The following is a 16,230-nucleotide window of genomic DNA, read 5'->3' on the forward strand; positions in this document are numbered from 1 at the left end:
TGGTATTGTTAAGGAGGTGCAGATAAGGACTTGGACAGGCTAGGAGAGTGGGCAAAGAAGTGGTAGATGGAATGTAATGTAGGAAACTGTGAGGTAATGCATTTTGGTGGGAAGAATAAAGGCATAGACTATCTTCTAAATGTGGAATGGCTTTGGAAACCACAAAGGTACTTTGGAGTCCCACTTCAATGTTCTCTGAAGTTTAAGATTCCCTACCCAATTCTTAGATTCCCTACAGTGTGGAAACAGGCTCTTCAGCCCAACTAGTCCACACCGACCCTCCGAAGAGCAACCCATCCAAACCCATTCCCTTATATTTACCCCTGCACCTAACACTACAGGCAATTTAGCACGGCCAGTTCATCTAATTTGCACATCTTTGGATTGTGGGAGGAAATCGGACCTTCCGGAGAAAACCCACGCAGACACGGGGAGAATGTACAAACTTCACACAGACAGCTGCCCGAGGCGGGAATTGAACCCGGGTCCCTGGCGCTGTGATGCAGCAGTGCTAACCACTGAGCCACCGTGCCGCCCCGTGCAGGTGCAGTGGCAGTTAGTAAGGCAAATACAATGTTAGCATTCATTCTGAGAGGGCTAGACTACAAAAGCAGAGATATATTGCTGAGATTGCAAAAGGCTCTGGTCAGACTGCATTTAGAATGTTATGAGCAGTTTGGGGATGGCTCTGGGTTCTGGAGCTTACCTTTGGCTGGAGGGCAGCAAGGTATCGCCGCCGTCCGGCTGCCAGACGAGGGGCATCTTGATGCGGCGTCCAGCCTGGGTTAAGCTCGGGGACCTCATGCAGCTCGCCCCCAAAGTAATTTCCTGGGGCAGCACAATGGCTTAGTGATTAGCACTGCTGCCTCACAGCGCCAGGGACCTGGGTTCAATTCCCGCCTCAGGCAACTGTCTGTGTGGAGTTTGTACATTCTCCCCGTGTCTGCGTGGGTTTCCTCCGGGTGCTCTGGTTTCCTCCCACAGTCCAAAGATGTGCAGGCCAGGTGAATTGGCCATGCTAAATTGCCAGTAGTGTTAGGTGCATTAGTCAGAGGGAAATGGGTCTGGGTGGGTTACTCTTCGGAGGGTCAGTGTGGACTTGTTGGGCTGAAGGGCTTGCTTCCACACTGTAGGGAATCTAATCTTAAAAAAAAGTATTGGGAGGCCTGGAAAGAATGAATGTGGAGAAGATGTTTCCACAAGCAAGAGAGACTGGGACCCAAGGGCATAGCCTCAGAGTGTAGGATTGAGTGAAGTGAGATGAGGAGGAGTTTCTTCAGCCTGAGGGTTGTGAATTGGTGGAGCTTATTGTCGCAAAAGGCTGTGGAGGCTAAGTCATTGAGTGTCCTTGAGATAGAGATAGATATGTTCTTGATTAGAGAGGGGTTCAAAGGTTATGGGGAGAAGGCAGGAGAGTGAGATGAAAAACGTCAGCTACGATCAAATGACCTAATGCTGCTCCTGTACGTTATGGTCTTATAGGTTCTGTCCTGAGTGATGCTGCTGTTTCACACTAGCCTACGTGAGCCTAGATGCTATGAAATGATGGCCAAACCCCATAATCTCCCTACTGTAGCTAAACAATGTTCAGTACGTGAATGATAGAATGACTAAGCCAACTCAAGTTGTTTATTCAATTTCAGGTTCTGTATTTCCAGTTAACCTTTGTTTTCTGAACTTCCAGCATGCCACACCACCAGTTTAGCTAATGATCTTATATTTAACATTACAGAGAAAAAGCTGGAAGAGGAGATACTTCACACTGGATGAAAATTTTTTCAGTTACTTCAAGTGTGAATTGGTAAGCTGAAATTGGGTATTTTTAAAACTATTTGATGTTTTTCAACTGGCTCCTCCAAGTTTGCTTTTGACTTCAGTTTCCTCAAAAGGGATATTGCTTTTTTAGAATAAAGACTTCTCATTTTGATCTCAGTTGTACCATCAAAAATAATGAAACTGAGAGAACATGTAAGATATAAATGTGATTGTACCAGAATCTCAGATGACACTGTGATGTGCTATCATGGAGGTCTGTCAAATCATCTGATTGTGTAAACAGTCAAAACCAATTTTTAAAATATTTTTCTTTGCTGTCCATTCCCTTGAGTTGCCAGTAGTGACAACACAGTAAATCATTGCAAGCTCTGGCATTTCTGTGATCAAATGTTTTGTCAAATGCTCTCAGCTGCACATTTTGAGATTTCTTGAAAGGATTGGAGTCGGATGCACTGCCCTTCAGTGATGTATCTTGTTGGCATCAACTGAGTGCCAACTTGGGAGATATAGAGTTGGGCTGGTAGAGTCTAAGAAATACTTGAGCAGGACCCACTGCCTTTTCAGCCATGATCTCAATGAATGGCTGAACAGGTTCACACAGGGAAGATGGTAGGTCTGAGACACCTGAAATAACTCTACAGAGGCAGGTATCCCATCACTAAGTCACTCTTTATTTACACATGACAAGTGCTTGATTCGAGTGCTGCCTCTTCAGAGTCAGCTGTCAGACTGCCAGTGTCTTTGACACTCCTGTTCTTTTTTTTTCTTTCTTTTTTCTTTTTTTTTTCTTTCGTAGTGCTTATTTTTTCCCCAGCACCCGTGGTGTGTGTGTGTGTGTGTGTGTGTGTGTGTGTGTGTGTGTGTGTGTGTGTGTGTGTGCAGGTGTGAGACATAGTGAGAGACACACGGTGCATGAATCTTTATTCAATTTCCACCACCAGGAAGATAGGAAAACACCCGAGTGGCCAATGGCAAGCACTGCCCTTCACATCAAAGGGCAATGCTGTGTGATCAAAACAGTGAAGGGGAGGGGACACTCCTGTTCTCATCTATCAGCCAGGGATCCCTGATTGGACCAGCTTAACAGCCCCAATCAGGGGACTTAAATTCTTGGAGGTCTGGCTAGCTAACATCGGTACAATCACTCACAACGAGTTGCCTCATTCACTCTGAAAATGGAGGAGAATGAGACACTATGAATGAACTGTTAAGGTTAAGAGACACAGTACAGAATAGTTCCTGAGGATTCCTTTGAGGTAACCAAATATGAATTCAAACAATTGATGTTTGGCTCATCACCTGATTGAATAACTCCATCTCGGTTAATTCATTTTCTTGGACCTTAGCTTCCCTTCAATGTTTTGACCTTTTCCACTGTTGCTGATCTTCAACATCCACAGATTGAACAACAAAATTAAACATCAACTGAAAGTGATACGACAGAATACAGCACAGAAACCGATCCACCATGTGTCTGCCAACCAACTACATGAATCGTGTTTACCTGCACTTTTACAATAGCTGATATGTCCTGGCATCTTAAGTGCCCATCCAGATGCTTCTTAAATGTTGCAAGAGTGCCTGTCTCCATCACCGCCTCAGGCAGCATGTTCCATTTTTCGACTGCCTCTGGATGAAATTTTTATTTTGCTCAGATCTCCTCTAAACCACTCACTCCTCAGTTCAATGTTATACCCTCTGGTCTCAGACATGTCTGCTATGGGAAAGAGATTGTCACAATCTACTGTGTTGATGCCTTTCATGATTTTGAACCCCCTCAATCAGATCCCCCCTCAACCTCTTCTGCTGCAAGGGAATCAAATTCAGGCCTCCAGACTCTGCTGGTAACTGAGACTTTTCATCTCAGCCAACATCATGGTGATTCTCCTGTGTGCCCTCTCCAGTGCAATCACATCTTCCCAATAGCATGACGACTAGAACTGCACACACTATTCCATCTGTGGCCTAACCATTATATTATAAACTTGTTATAAGTCTTCCTTACTTCTAAATTCTATGTCCCAGCTAATGAAGACAAGCATCCTGTATGCCTTCTTCACCATCCCTCTATCTATGCTGACACCTTCAGAGACCTGTGAACTTGAACACCAAGGTCACTTTGTTCCACAGTCCTCCACAAGGACTGACCATTGATTGTGTATATTCTTCCCTTATTAGACCTTTCAAAATGCATCACTTTTCATTTCTACAATGACATCCAAGTTGTTCATATGCATAACAAAAAGTTAGGGTCCCAGCCTGATCCTTGTGATACACCCTGATCATAGACTGTCAATCATAAAAACAACCCTCCACCATTACCAGTTCTGAAGAAGGATCATTGGACCTGAAACCCAGATGCTGCCCAGACCTGCTGATATTTTCAGCAACTTTTGTTTTTGCTATCAATCTTTGCGTCCTATTTATTAGCTAATTTTGGATCTGGTTTGCCAGCTTGCCTTGGATCTCAGAGGCTGTTGCTTTTTGGATCAGCCTTCCATGTAGGACCTTGTCAAAGGCCTTCCTTTGAAGTCTGTGTAAACCACATGCCCTCCAAATATAGACTTAACTGCAAGGAGCTGTTCCCTGTCTGTTTTTGCTAATGACGTTGAAATCAGCCTTCCCCCCACTTTAGACACTTAACTTCTGCACCATGCTTATCCCTTCCCAAAATGACTTGGAAAATGCAGAGTTGTCACCATCCCCAAAATGCTCCCTGACCTGACCAATTTCATTCCTTTGGTTTAGGTCGAGTCCTTTCCCATCACTGGTAGGGCTAGCTATGAACTGGCATAAAAACCTCTCCCGGTTCCCTGTCTAATCCTTTCACACTAAGGCAATCACAAGTAATGTTGGTAAAGCTGAAGTCTGCAAAAACCATAACTCTGGTTCTCTCACACCTTCCTGATTTGCCTGCATATCTGCTCCTATATCTCCTGCAAACTGTTAGGAGGCCTGTAGTATAATCCCAGCAAGGTAATTGCCCTTTTTTATTTTTAAGCTGTACCCAGATGGCTTCATTTGAAGACTCTTCTGGGACGTCCTCACATATTACTGCAGTAATGGTTTATTTTCTCAATGCCCCTACTTCTCTTATTTATCCCCCTACCATGCCTGAAACTTGTTGACCTGCCAGTCCTGATCGTCCTTTCACCGTGTCTCAGTGATTGCAACAATATCGTACGTGCTCATGAATGCTCTGAGTTCATCTGCCTTGCTATCAAACCCCTTGAATTAAAGTAGATACAGCTTTCTCGACCTCCCATGTGTCTTATCCTGTTCATGTCTTCTCCACCTACTGGACTGTTCTGGCATTCTTTCTATATCTGATTGGACCTTGCTCCTGACTTTACAGATACTCAGTGCTCCGTGCCCTCTGCCAAATCAGTTTAAAACCTCCCCACAGCACATTCAAACCTCAGTTTGAACTTTTTGAAGCAGATTATCTCATTTTTGAAGGACAGTTGATCTGCAAATCACTCATAATTTGTACAAGAAAGGGTTCTTTAGATAATATGCCTGGTTTGCCATGTTTCAGGATGGAACTGACAATAGGATGCTGCAAAAAAGAGGACAGCTTTATCTCTTTATGATGAAACTAATTCCAGAAAGCTTTCCCATCGCACTCATACTGTGCCTGATAAAATGTTTTTCTAAACATAAATAATTTCACAGCATGTGTTCAAAAATAGATCATGTGGAATGGCTGCTATCATACGTCCATTCATGAAGGCTCAGTGTTTGGTTTTGATGAATGCTGATTAAAACCTAAGTTGTTTTGGTTTTGCCTGCGTCTTTGCCTCCTTTGCCCTCTTGGTGGTGACAATTTAAAAATGACATGGTTTCATGGCGGCATATAGTCCCTTGATATCGCACTCAAATGTTCTTTGTGGGTTTTGAGTGAATGACTTGGAGGCTGAGTTCAAATGCTGTCTATTCATTGGCAAGCAGATGACTTTCTAGCAAGATCACTGGTGATAGAAGTGTGAATGCTGGTTATATTTTCTTTTTGCTGATGCTCTGCTAAGTCAGTAGAGATTAGGACTGTGACTTTGGATGTCCTGACTTTTAATTCATTCATTGCATTTCTTGTCTGTCCCAGGAAGGTGCCAGTAAGATGCTGTGTTGATGATCATGTTGCAGTTAAGAGTGAGTCTGGAGTTTGGTAAAACATACAAGGACAGGACTTGTCCGATTTAAAAGTTGGACCTTGGATAGTGTTGTAGAACAGAGAGACATCAGGATTGAGGTACATAATTCCTTGAAGTTTGCCTCATATGTCGACAGGATGTTTAAGAAGGCATTAAGCAAGCTTGCCTTCATTGCTCAGAGTACAGGAGTTGAGACATCATGTTAAGGTTGTTCAGGACCTTGGTGAAGCCTCTTCTGGAACATTGTGTCCAATTCTGTTTGCCCTGTTAGCAGAACGATATTAATAAGCTGGAGGTGGTTCAGAAAAGATTTACAAGATGGTGCTGGGAATGAAGGGTTTAAGTTATAAGGTGAGGTTGGGTAGGCTGGGACATTTTTCATTGGAATGTGGGAGGTTGAAGGGTGACCTTACAGAGGTTTATAAAATCATTAGGATGCACATAAGATGAATAGTAGGTGTCTTTCCCAGAGTGGGGGATTTCAAAACCGGGGGCATACCTTTAAGGTGAGAAGAGAAAGATTTATAAAATACACAAGCTCAGGCAGATGGGAGGATTAGATCAAAGTTTGTGAGTTAGATCAAAGGATCTATTTCCATGCTGCATGATTCTGTGATCGTGGAAGTTTGGGACATTTGATTTCATGAAGGACTTTTACCATGACCCGATTGTTACATGGTCAGCATTACTGATTCAAACTTTTAATTCCGGATTTATTTAGTGTAGTGAATTTAAGTTGCGTAGCTGCTGGGCTGGGGTTGAATTCATGTTTTTGGATTACATTCCAAAACGTCCAGGTTATATGTTGAGTGACAGCCTATATTCCTGTTAGGGTGAAAGGAAAGGCTGGTAGGTAGAGGGAATGCTGGATGACTGAAGAAATTGACGGTTTGGTTAAGAAAAAGAAGGAAGCATATGTCAGGTATTGACAGGACAGATCAAGTGAATCCTTAGCGTATAAAAGCAGGAAGAGAGAGAAATCAGGGAACATGAGATAGCTTTGGCAAATAGGGTTAAGGAGAATCCAAAGTGTTTTTACAAATACATTAAGGACAAAAGGCTAACTAGGGAGAGAATAGGGCTCCTCAATGATCAGCAAGGCTGCCTTTGTGTGGAACCGCAGGAGATGGGGGAGATATGAAATGAGTATTTTGCATCAGTGTTTACTGTGGAAAAGGACATGGATAATATAGAATGTAGGGAAATAGATGGTGACACCTTGAAAAATGTCCATATTACAGAGGAGGAAGTACTGGATGTCTTGAAACACATAAAAGTGGATAAATCCCCAGGACCTGATAAGGTGTACCCGAGAACTGTATGGGAAGCAAGAGAAATGATTAGTGGACCACTAGCTGAGATATTTGTATCTTCGATAGTCACAGGTGAGGTTCCGAAAGACTGGAGGTTGGCTAACATGGTACCACTATTTAAGAAAGGTGGTCAGGATAAGCCAGGGAACTATAGACCCTGGCGACAATGGTGGGCAAGTTGTTGGAGGGAATCCTAAGGGACAGGATGAACCATGTATTTGGAAAGGCAAGGACTAATTAGGTTTAGTCAACATGGCACTGTCTGTGGGAAATCATGTCTCACAAACTTGAGTTTTTTTGAAAAAGTAACAAAGAGGATTGATGAGGGCAGAGCAATGGTTGTGATTTATATGGACTTCAGTAAGGCATTTGACAAGGTTCCCCATGGAAGACTGGTTATCAAGATTAGATCTCATGGAATACAGAGAAAACTAGCCATTTGGATACAGAACTGGCTCAGAGGTAGAAGACAGAGGGTGGTGGTGGAGGGTTGTTTTTCAGACTGGAGGCCTGTGATCAGTGGAGTGCCACAAGGTGCTGGGTCCACTACTTTTCATCATTTAGATGTGAGCAGAATAGGTATAGTTAGTAAGTTTGCACATGACACCAAAATTGGAGGTGTTGTGGACAACGAAGAAGGTTACCTCGGATTACAACAGGATGTTGATCAGATGGGCCAATCAGCTGATGAGTGCCAGATGGAGTTTAATTCAGATAAATGCGAGGTGCTGCATTTTGGGAGAGCAACTCTTAGCAGGACTTATACACTTAATGGTAAGGTCCTGGGGAGTGTTGCTGAACAAAGAGACCTTGGAGTGCAGGTTCATAGCTCCTTGAAAGTAGAGTCGCTGGTAGCTAGGATAGCGAAGAAGGCATTTGGTATGCTATCCTTTATTGGTCAGAGTATTGAGTACAGGAGTTGGGAGATCATGTTGTAGCTGTACAGGACGTTGGTTAGGTCACTTTTGGAATATTGTGTGCAACTCTGGTCTCTTTCCTGTTGGAAAGATGTTGTGAAACTAGAAAGGGTTCAGAAATGATTTACAGGGATGTTGCCAGGGTTGGAAGATTTGAACTATAGGGAGAGGTTGAATAGGCTGGGACTGTTTTCCCTGGATCGTCGGAGGCTGAGGGGGAGACCTTATAGAGGTTTATAAAATAATGAGGGCATGGATAGGGTAAATAGTAAGGTCTTTTCCCTGAGGTGGGTGGGGGGTGCAGAACCAAAGGGATTGGTTTAGGGCGAGAGGGAAAAGATATAAAACAGACCTAAGGGGCAATGTTTTGATGCAGAAGATGGTGCATGTGTGGAATGAGTTGCCAGAGGAAGTGGTAGAGACTAGTACAATTGCAACATTTAAAAGGCATCTTGATGGGTATATGAATAGGAAGGGTTTAGAGGGATATGTGCCGAATACTGGCAGGTCGGAGTAGATTGGGTTGGGATATCCGGCCGAAGGTTCTGTTTCCATGCTGTACATCTCTTTGACTCTATGACAGAACTACTATGTTACCTTACCTGTAAAAATGCCATGCTTTTGTTGCATCACTTCGAGGATTTAGAAACCTGTTTTGAAAAGTTCATCTCATGTTACTTTCAGAACTGATTGTGTGATTTCAATTGTGCATTTGCAGGAAAAAGAACCACTTCGAGCAATACCACTCAAAGACATACAAAAAGCTCAGAACTGTAGTTGCAGGTAAATGAAGTTACTTGTTTGAGAAGTTCTATAAATGAATTCAGTCCAAATAATGACACGTTTATTCCAGGATTCAAATGTTTATTGTGTTATGAGCAGACGGTGAGGAGTGAATCAGCTTCCCACTTTTCAACTTCCTGGGTTAGCCATAACAAATGTTTAAACATATTCTTTCGCACTGGGGCTATTACCTCTCTTTCATATAAATGCCACCAGGTATTCTTCCTTCTTGAAAGGCCAAGACAGCATTTTCTCCAACTGCAGTCAAAAATCTTATCTCACTGGTCTGCCAAAGGAATTGCCTGAAAGATAAGTCAGCTCGTGTGGTCTGATGTCCAAGTTTGTTATTTCCAAGACTGAAACTTGTCACATTCCTGATGAAGGGCTTATGCATGAAACATCTCTCCTGCTTCTCGGATGCTTCCTGACCTCTTGCGCTTTTCCAGCACCACACTTTTCAACGTGACATCTTTCAACTCTACTTTGTGAAACTCATTATTCAGGTGTAAATCAAAATAAGAGATGTGAGTTTCTTCAAGCCTGTCTGAGTTGGTTACAATAGTTTTTTGATAAATACTAAGTTTACTTCAGGCAGTCTTCATTTATCTTATTAAACATTGGTTTCCTGACTTATTAAACATTGGTTTCCTGATAACTGCTATGACCATTTGAAATCTGTGTTTTTTACCTTGTTAAAATCATTTCATTCCATGGAAGTCCTCAATATTAAAATCAGATGATGGAGTTTGAAAATTGATTTATATACAGAATATCTAGGTATATCTGTACTTTATCACTGTTGTGACATCAGACCTTGCTTTGGCTAAAATATAATGTATTATCTCACCTTTTATCATAACTTATTTTGTCCGTATTTTTCTTCACCCATCTGCACACAGTCAAGCACTGATGAGGGATAATCTGTTTGAAATCGTCACAACATCTCGAACTTTCTACATTCAGGTAATTTTCACAAAAATTTTAAAATCTACTTGCATGCCTGTACCTGAGTGCAGTTTCATTATCACAGTGACCAACAGGAGTAATCAATAGAGCAAAAGAGCAAAAACAACAGTGAAGGGAACTGAAATTTTTGAACAAGAAACTTAAAGTAATCAATGCTATTTTTTCCCATCAGTTTTAAGTCAGCTTCTATGATAATTTCTTGCATGAATACATAAGATGAAAGAATCAGTGCCCTGACTGAATTCATCAACAACTTACAGCCAGACCTTGCTGTAAGCTGTCACCAGAGAATTATAAAACAACACAGCACAGAAGAAGTCCCTTGGCCCATTGTGTCTATGCTGCACTCCATAATCAGAGGGTGAATATTTTCAGATGGAAAATGTGAAGTTGTTCTCAATTCACAATCTGAAGTGATTGAAGGGGATCATAAACATTTTGAAACAATTTTGTTGTAAGTCACCTCTATGTTATAAAACAAATCCTTGTCACTTCCATCCTTACCCAAACCCTGCTGTCATTCCACTCTGACTGTTAGAGAAGTTAGGAAAGAAGAACACTTTTTACATCCTCAGCAAGGCTGAAAATACCTCACAGCCAAGGAATTACACTCAAGGAAGTTGAGTCACTGTTATATAAGCAAATATGGCAATCAGTTTTTGCCAGTTTCATGAAGAGTAAATTAAACAAGTCATTAGCTTTTCTCCTTTCCATTAGCAGTTATGGGGTAATTTTGGTTGGAGAACTGAAAGTGCATCTCTGCTTTTCAGTTATACTTAATATTTACAGCATAGTAACTAGCCATTCAGCCTAACTGGTCCGTGTTGATGATCTAGATGAGCATCCCCATCCCTCTTCATTCAATCTCAGCATTCTCACCTCTGTTCCTTTCTCCCTTGTTTCCTTAGCTAGGTAAAGTAACTTCCTCATTTTTGTTTGCTGCTTTGTAACTATTTGGAGAAATGGATTACAAAGTACAACAGCACCATGTGATGGTCAAGAAACAAATTTGCATCTGAAGTGTCAGGAGACTGTCCTCATGCTGTCTATCCTTTTCAAACCACCAGGGTGCACACTTGTACAATCGGAAAAGGAAGCTGAACTTTGTCAAGTAATTCTCAACGTTCTTTCACATTCATTACATGCATATTTGTCCTGCAGACAGATTTTCCGAATTACGAGTGGATCTTCCATGATGTACAGTAAATCCAAAAAAAAAGTCTTCTCGCAACTGTGTCGTAATTTCCCTTTGAATGACTTCATAAAATAAACCCAGATAATTGAAGAAAAATTAAATTTAAAAAGGTCCTTCGTTAATTTCAATGACAGCCACGGCAATTGAAGTTGGGAGCAGTCCCGTTAACCATACAATCCATGTTTATTTTTCCATTAAATGCTCCTTCCACCCCAACCCTTCATTGCATTTACTTTCTCTGACTTCTGCCTGTTGCATAATACTTCATAACTAAGGAATTAATCACTTCAGTGTCTCTCCCTGTTCCTCCTCCTCAGCTGTTATTGCTTCACTCATGGTGTTTTTCTGTTTTATTTTGGGAGGGGACCAACTGGTGCATGTTCTGGTGGTGATAGGAGCCAACCACAGCTGCATGCTGTTTCTGGTGGGGATTTCAGGGAAAAATAAAATTATTGCCTTGTTCCTATCCACAGTCACTTGGTTATACTAGATTTCAGCAGCCATGATATAAAACATTGAAATAGATAAAACCATGAAGGGTCTTGACAGGCTAAAAAGAATGTAGAACTAGGGGGTCTCTGTTTTAAAAATAAGGGTTCGCCTTTTTTCTTTGTTCTTTTTTTCTTTCTGAGTCTCTCGAGTCTTTGGAACTCTCTTCCTGATGCAGAGTTCTAAAATATTTTGCAAGCACAAGTGGATAGATTCTCGTTAAGCAGAGGGCTTGAAAGGTTATTAAGCTGGACGGGAATACAGATTTGAGTTTATAATCAAATCAACCAAGATTTATCGAACAGTGGGACAGGCTCAAGGGACTGAATGGCCTCATCCTGCTTCTTGTTCATATTTTCATATGGGAATATTTTGTTCGGATAATCAATTGCTGGATAATTGATGCCAAATAACATCGTTAGCCATGCATCGGAACTTTGAGATCCAGTTTGGATCATCGGAAATTCGGTTAATCAAATGCTGGATCATTGAGGTTCCTCGTATACAAAAGGAAGCAGAATTTGAAGGGCAGGAACTGGTGCATCTTGCCTTGAACACTCTTCCTGATTCAAACTGAGGCTTCAATCTTAGTTCCAGCCAATCATTTGTCCCAAGTCAGTGACATTCCTTCCAGTGAAGGTCATGCACAGTACAGTATCTAAGTCAATAGCTTCACTCCTTATTGTTGGTACCAGCCCTGTCTCCCAATTATACAATAAATGCGTTACAGCTCATGGCTGAAAGTAGAGATGGGCCAGATTTTAACTGCCAGTTTATGATTTGTATTCAGCTTTTCAGTGGCAAAGACACCAGTCCAGGCAGTAGAGTCATTGAAAGCACTGTATATTTTTAAAAAAAGTTTGTTAAAACCTGAATGCAAACGTCATGGATGGGTGAAGTAGGCAGGTTTGCTGAATCTATTCAGGACATGGTTCTACACTATAACTGCAGCATTGTACCTGTGCTTCGCATTAAATTCCTGATGATTTTAAAAAAAAAATAAACAGGTCTTTAGGAACCATGTTGGTTTTGCAGTGTGCTATAAAAGGCCAGTTCCTGTGCCTGGAATAGTATGGGTGGGTATATCCTGAGTGAAAGTTCCTGAGGGTGACCACAGTCACTGCATTTAAACGTTGACTTTCAAAGATCAGCAATGCTCTTTCCTGGTAGGCAAAAAAAAACCTTGAAATTTCTCACAGTATTGCTACCTTGTTCTGTGCCTTTGTCTGTCAGTAACTTCTTCATCATTGAGTCCAAACTGATTGTCACATTAGAGGTGTCCAACATTTATAATTTCCTTGTAGTTACTTTGCTGTGTTCAGCTGTTTGGTGATGCAACTAAAGTGCACAGAAGCCACACATCAAAACTACCAAACCAATATTTAGAAATCTCCAGAGCAGTCATTGCAATGTGAGTGGTTTTGTATCCAATACAGGAATTATTTTGATACGTATCTCAATTATTTCTCATTTTTAAATTAGTGTCATATTGAAATAACAAAATTGTAAAAGACAAGTTGGCCAACCTATGTTATTTCTAAAAAGTAAGACTTGCATTTATAAGATTCCTATCTGAGCATTTTAACGACATTGAAGGACTTAGGAAGTGTAGATATTGGTGTAATGTAAACAACGGCCAACATGCACAGAGCAATATTTATTTATATTAAAATTTGCAATGAGGAAGGACACGACCAAATGACCCACTGCTTTTCCTATGAATTATTCAAAATTGAGTGTAATTGTACATAAGAGATGTATCACAAATATTACTTCTAAAAAAGTTAAAATTGGATTTCATAAAGCATTTTTCATGACATGAGCACTGCTTGAACCACTTTGCAGTCAGTATTGGTCAGGATGGCTTGGAGATTGGGTAAGGGGACAAATTGATTGGAACTGCATGACAGACAACTTCTGTCTTTGAGTGTGTTGCGAAAGTTGAAATGATTTCATTTTTGTGTTTTGTTTTCTATAAACAGGCAGATAGCCCCGAGGAAATGGAAAGTTGGATGAAAGCCATCAATCAGGCAATCAAAGTAGTCAAGTGTTCGAACAATCCCACAGTACGTCTCCCTCTTACATGTAAAATACTTGATTTGTTTGAGTCCACTGCTTATTAAAGATAAAATTTTCAATTAAAAATACATTAAGGCTATATTGAAGTGCCAGCGGTTATATTATTGCTGGTTGGCATGGCTGCACAAATACTGTCAGATAAATGGCACTCCGAGTAGCATCTTTCAGGAAAATGCTGCTTTTCAAATGTGGTAATGAAATTCTGATAATAGATTTTATGTTGTAAACAAAGAGAGTCGAAAAGAAATTAACTAGTTGTTCAGTATGTGTAATATATAATTTTGCTCATATCACTTCACACCGCTTTCTCCTTTTCAGAGCCACTAGCTGGTGGCTCGGGAGGAGTTGCAGTACTGTCCATTGTGTGCCCTTCAAGTTTCTGTTACCTTAATGAACTCATGTATGTGAGTAAGCAACCTATACAGTTGGGATATGTTTGGGTGGGGTAGGGGGAGAGGTGTTTTTGAAGCTGACTTCAGTCTCCTGATCTTCACATCAGCAGACGTTTGTGAGTGGCAATCAGAAGCAAAGAAAACACTTGCATTCACTTGGCATTTCTGAAGCTAAGGTGAATCCCAAAGTATCTTCTTAAAGCTGAGCTACTTGGTACTTTTCTGCCTAAACTTCATATTACCTAGTCTTGTTGCATTTGGACATTGATATTAGGTAAGGTGACTGAAAGCTTTGTCAAATAAGTCAGTTTGAAGGACAGTCGCAGGTGGCAAGAGGGATGGCAGGATTAAGCAAGAGAACTAGAGCTTGCTGGAAGTATCAATGATGGTACAAAGGGAGAGAAGAATGCAAGTGAAGTTGAATTTTTTCCAGGCCAGCATTTATTTCCCATTCTTCATTGCTTTTGAGAAGGTGGTGGTGTGTTGCCTTCTTGAACTACTACAGTCCATTTGAAGTAGAATTGGCAAACAATGCCATGAGGGAAGGAGCTCCACGATTTTGACTGAGCAACACTGAAGAAGTGGTGATGTATCTCCAATTCAGAATTGTGAATGGCTTAGTGGGAAGCTTTCAGGTGGTGGTGTTCCAAGTCTCTGCTGCCCTCAAACTTCTAGGTTGGAAGGTGCTATCTCATAAGCCTTGGCAAATCTCTCTTTTATAATGCATACAATGCATCTTCGAAATGGTGCCCATGTGTGGGAGGGAATGGTTGTGGAAGTGATGCCACTCAAGCAGGCTGCTTTGACCTGGAAGGTATCGAGCTTCTTAAGTGTTGCTGGAGCTGCACTCATCAAAGCAATTGGGGAGTATTTCAACACGCTCCTGGCTTATGCCTTGAAGGTGTTGAACAGGATTGGGGAGACAGGATGTCAGTTACTTGCTGCAGGATTCCTATCTACTGACTTGCTTTTGCACCTCCAGTACTCGTATGGCTAGTTCAGTCAGTTAGTGATCGGTACTACTCTGCAAGATGTTGATAGTGGGGGATTCAGTAAGAATGATGTCATTTATCAGTCAAGGGATGATTGTAAGATTCTGCTTTGTTGGAGATGATCATTGCGTGGCATTTATGTGGCACAAATATCATTTTCTAGTTTTCCACCCAACCTGGTTATTGGCTTGGTCTTGTTGCATTTAGACATTGACTGCATCAGTATTTGAAGAGTTGCAAATGGAACTGATCATTGTGCAATCATTTGCAAACATCCCCACTTTTTACATTATGATGGAGGGAAGATTGCCAACCATCTTCAGTGGAACAGGAAATTTGGAGTTCATTGAAGGGCTAGGAAAAAGTTGCAAAGGTGGAGAAGCTTGAAGCTACGAAAGGATTTAAAGATAGTGGGAGCAGAGCACAGCAGAGTGAGCCTGAGGATGAACAGCACCAGGAGCTACTTGATAAATACGAGAGAAGCAAGGTCAGTCAGACTGAGGTCAGTCAGAGCAGTGGTGGCAGGAGTTCAGCTGAATCCAGAAGCAGAGCTCTAGAGGTAATGTCATATCTCAAAAAATAGGCTTGGCTGCTCAGGAACCGATTTAGAGACTGAGTTAGTAGTATCTGGAGGGAGATAGAATATCAAGTATTTACTTTTGTCTGTGTAGTTCATTGGGAATAAAGAGCGAGAGTGAGAAATCTGATATTGGTGAGTTGTTATGTAATGGGCTAAAGAGCTGGTGTCGGACATAGGGATTCAAATACCTGGATCATTGGGATCTCTTGCAGGGCAGGTGGGACCTGTACAAACAGGACGGGTTGCACCTAAACTAGAGGGTCACCAATATCCTTTCAAGGTGGCTTGCAAGTGTCACTTTGGAGAGTTTAAAGTAATGCTCAAAACTCATAAACAGGGCAGTAGAAACCAGGGCAATAGGTCAGCATTTAGAGTGTTTGAAGAGAAGATAGCAGCTAAATCTAGTAAACCTAATAGGAAGAACAGGCAGGGTAGGATAGGCAAGGGCTTCGTGAAATTATCACTAGGCTGTTAATCCAGAGACACAGGGAATGTCCTGGGGACTCAAGTTCAAATCCTACCATGACAGATGGTGAAATTTGAATTCAGTAAAAAAAAACTGTGGAATTAACAGTCTAATGATGACCATGGATCCAT

The 16,230-nt window shown here is 41.4% G+C and overlaps 1 protein-coding gene across 1 annotated transcript in view; it reads left to right on the top strand.

The window, feature by feature from the left end:
• The window catches only part of LOC140459707 (pleckstrin homology domain-containing family A member 2-like), a 115,918-nt gene that overhangs the window by 86,104 nt on the left and 13,584 nt on the right, over window positions 1-16,230 (top strand). Inside the window, exons 8-11 of the mRNA XM_072554142.1 lie at window positions 1,733-1,801; window positions 8,876-8,940; window positions 9,840-9,903; window positions 13,573-13,656. Coding sequence (XP_072410243.1) covers window positions 1,733-1,801; window positions 8,876-8,940; window positions 9,840-9,903; window positions 13,573-13,656 — 282 coding nt within the window. The remainder of the gene's footprint in view (window positions 1-1,732; window positions 1,802-8,875; window positions 8,941-9,839; window positions 9,904-13,572; window positions 13,657-16,230) is intronic.

Source organism: Chiloscyllium punctatum, chromosome 35 (assembly GCF_047496795.1).
Source record: "Chiloscyllium punctatum isolate Juve2018m chromosome 35, sChiPun1.3, whole genome shotgun sequence".
NCBI lineage: Eukaryota > Metazoa > Chordata > Chondrichthyes > Orectolobiformes > Hemiscylliidae > Chiloscyllium > Chiloscyllium punctatum.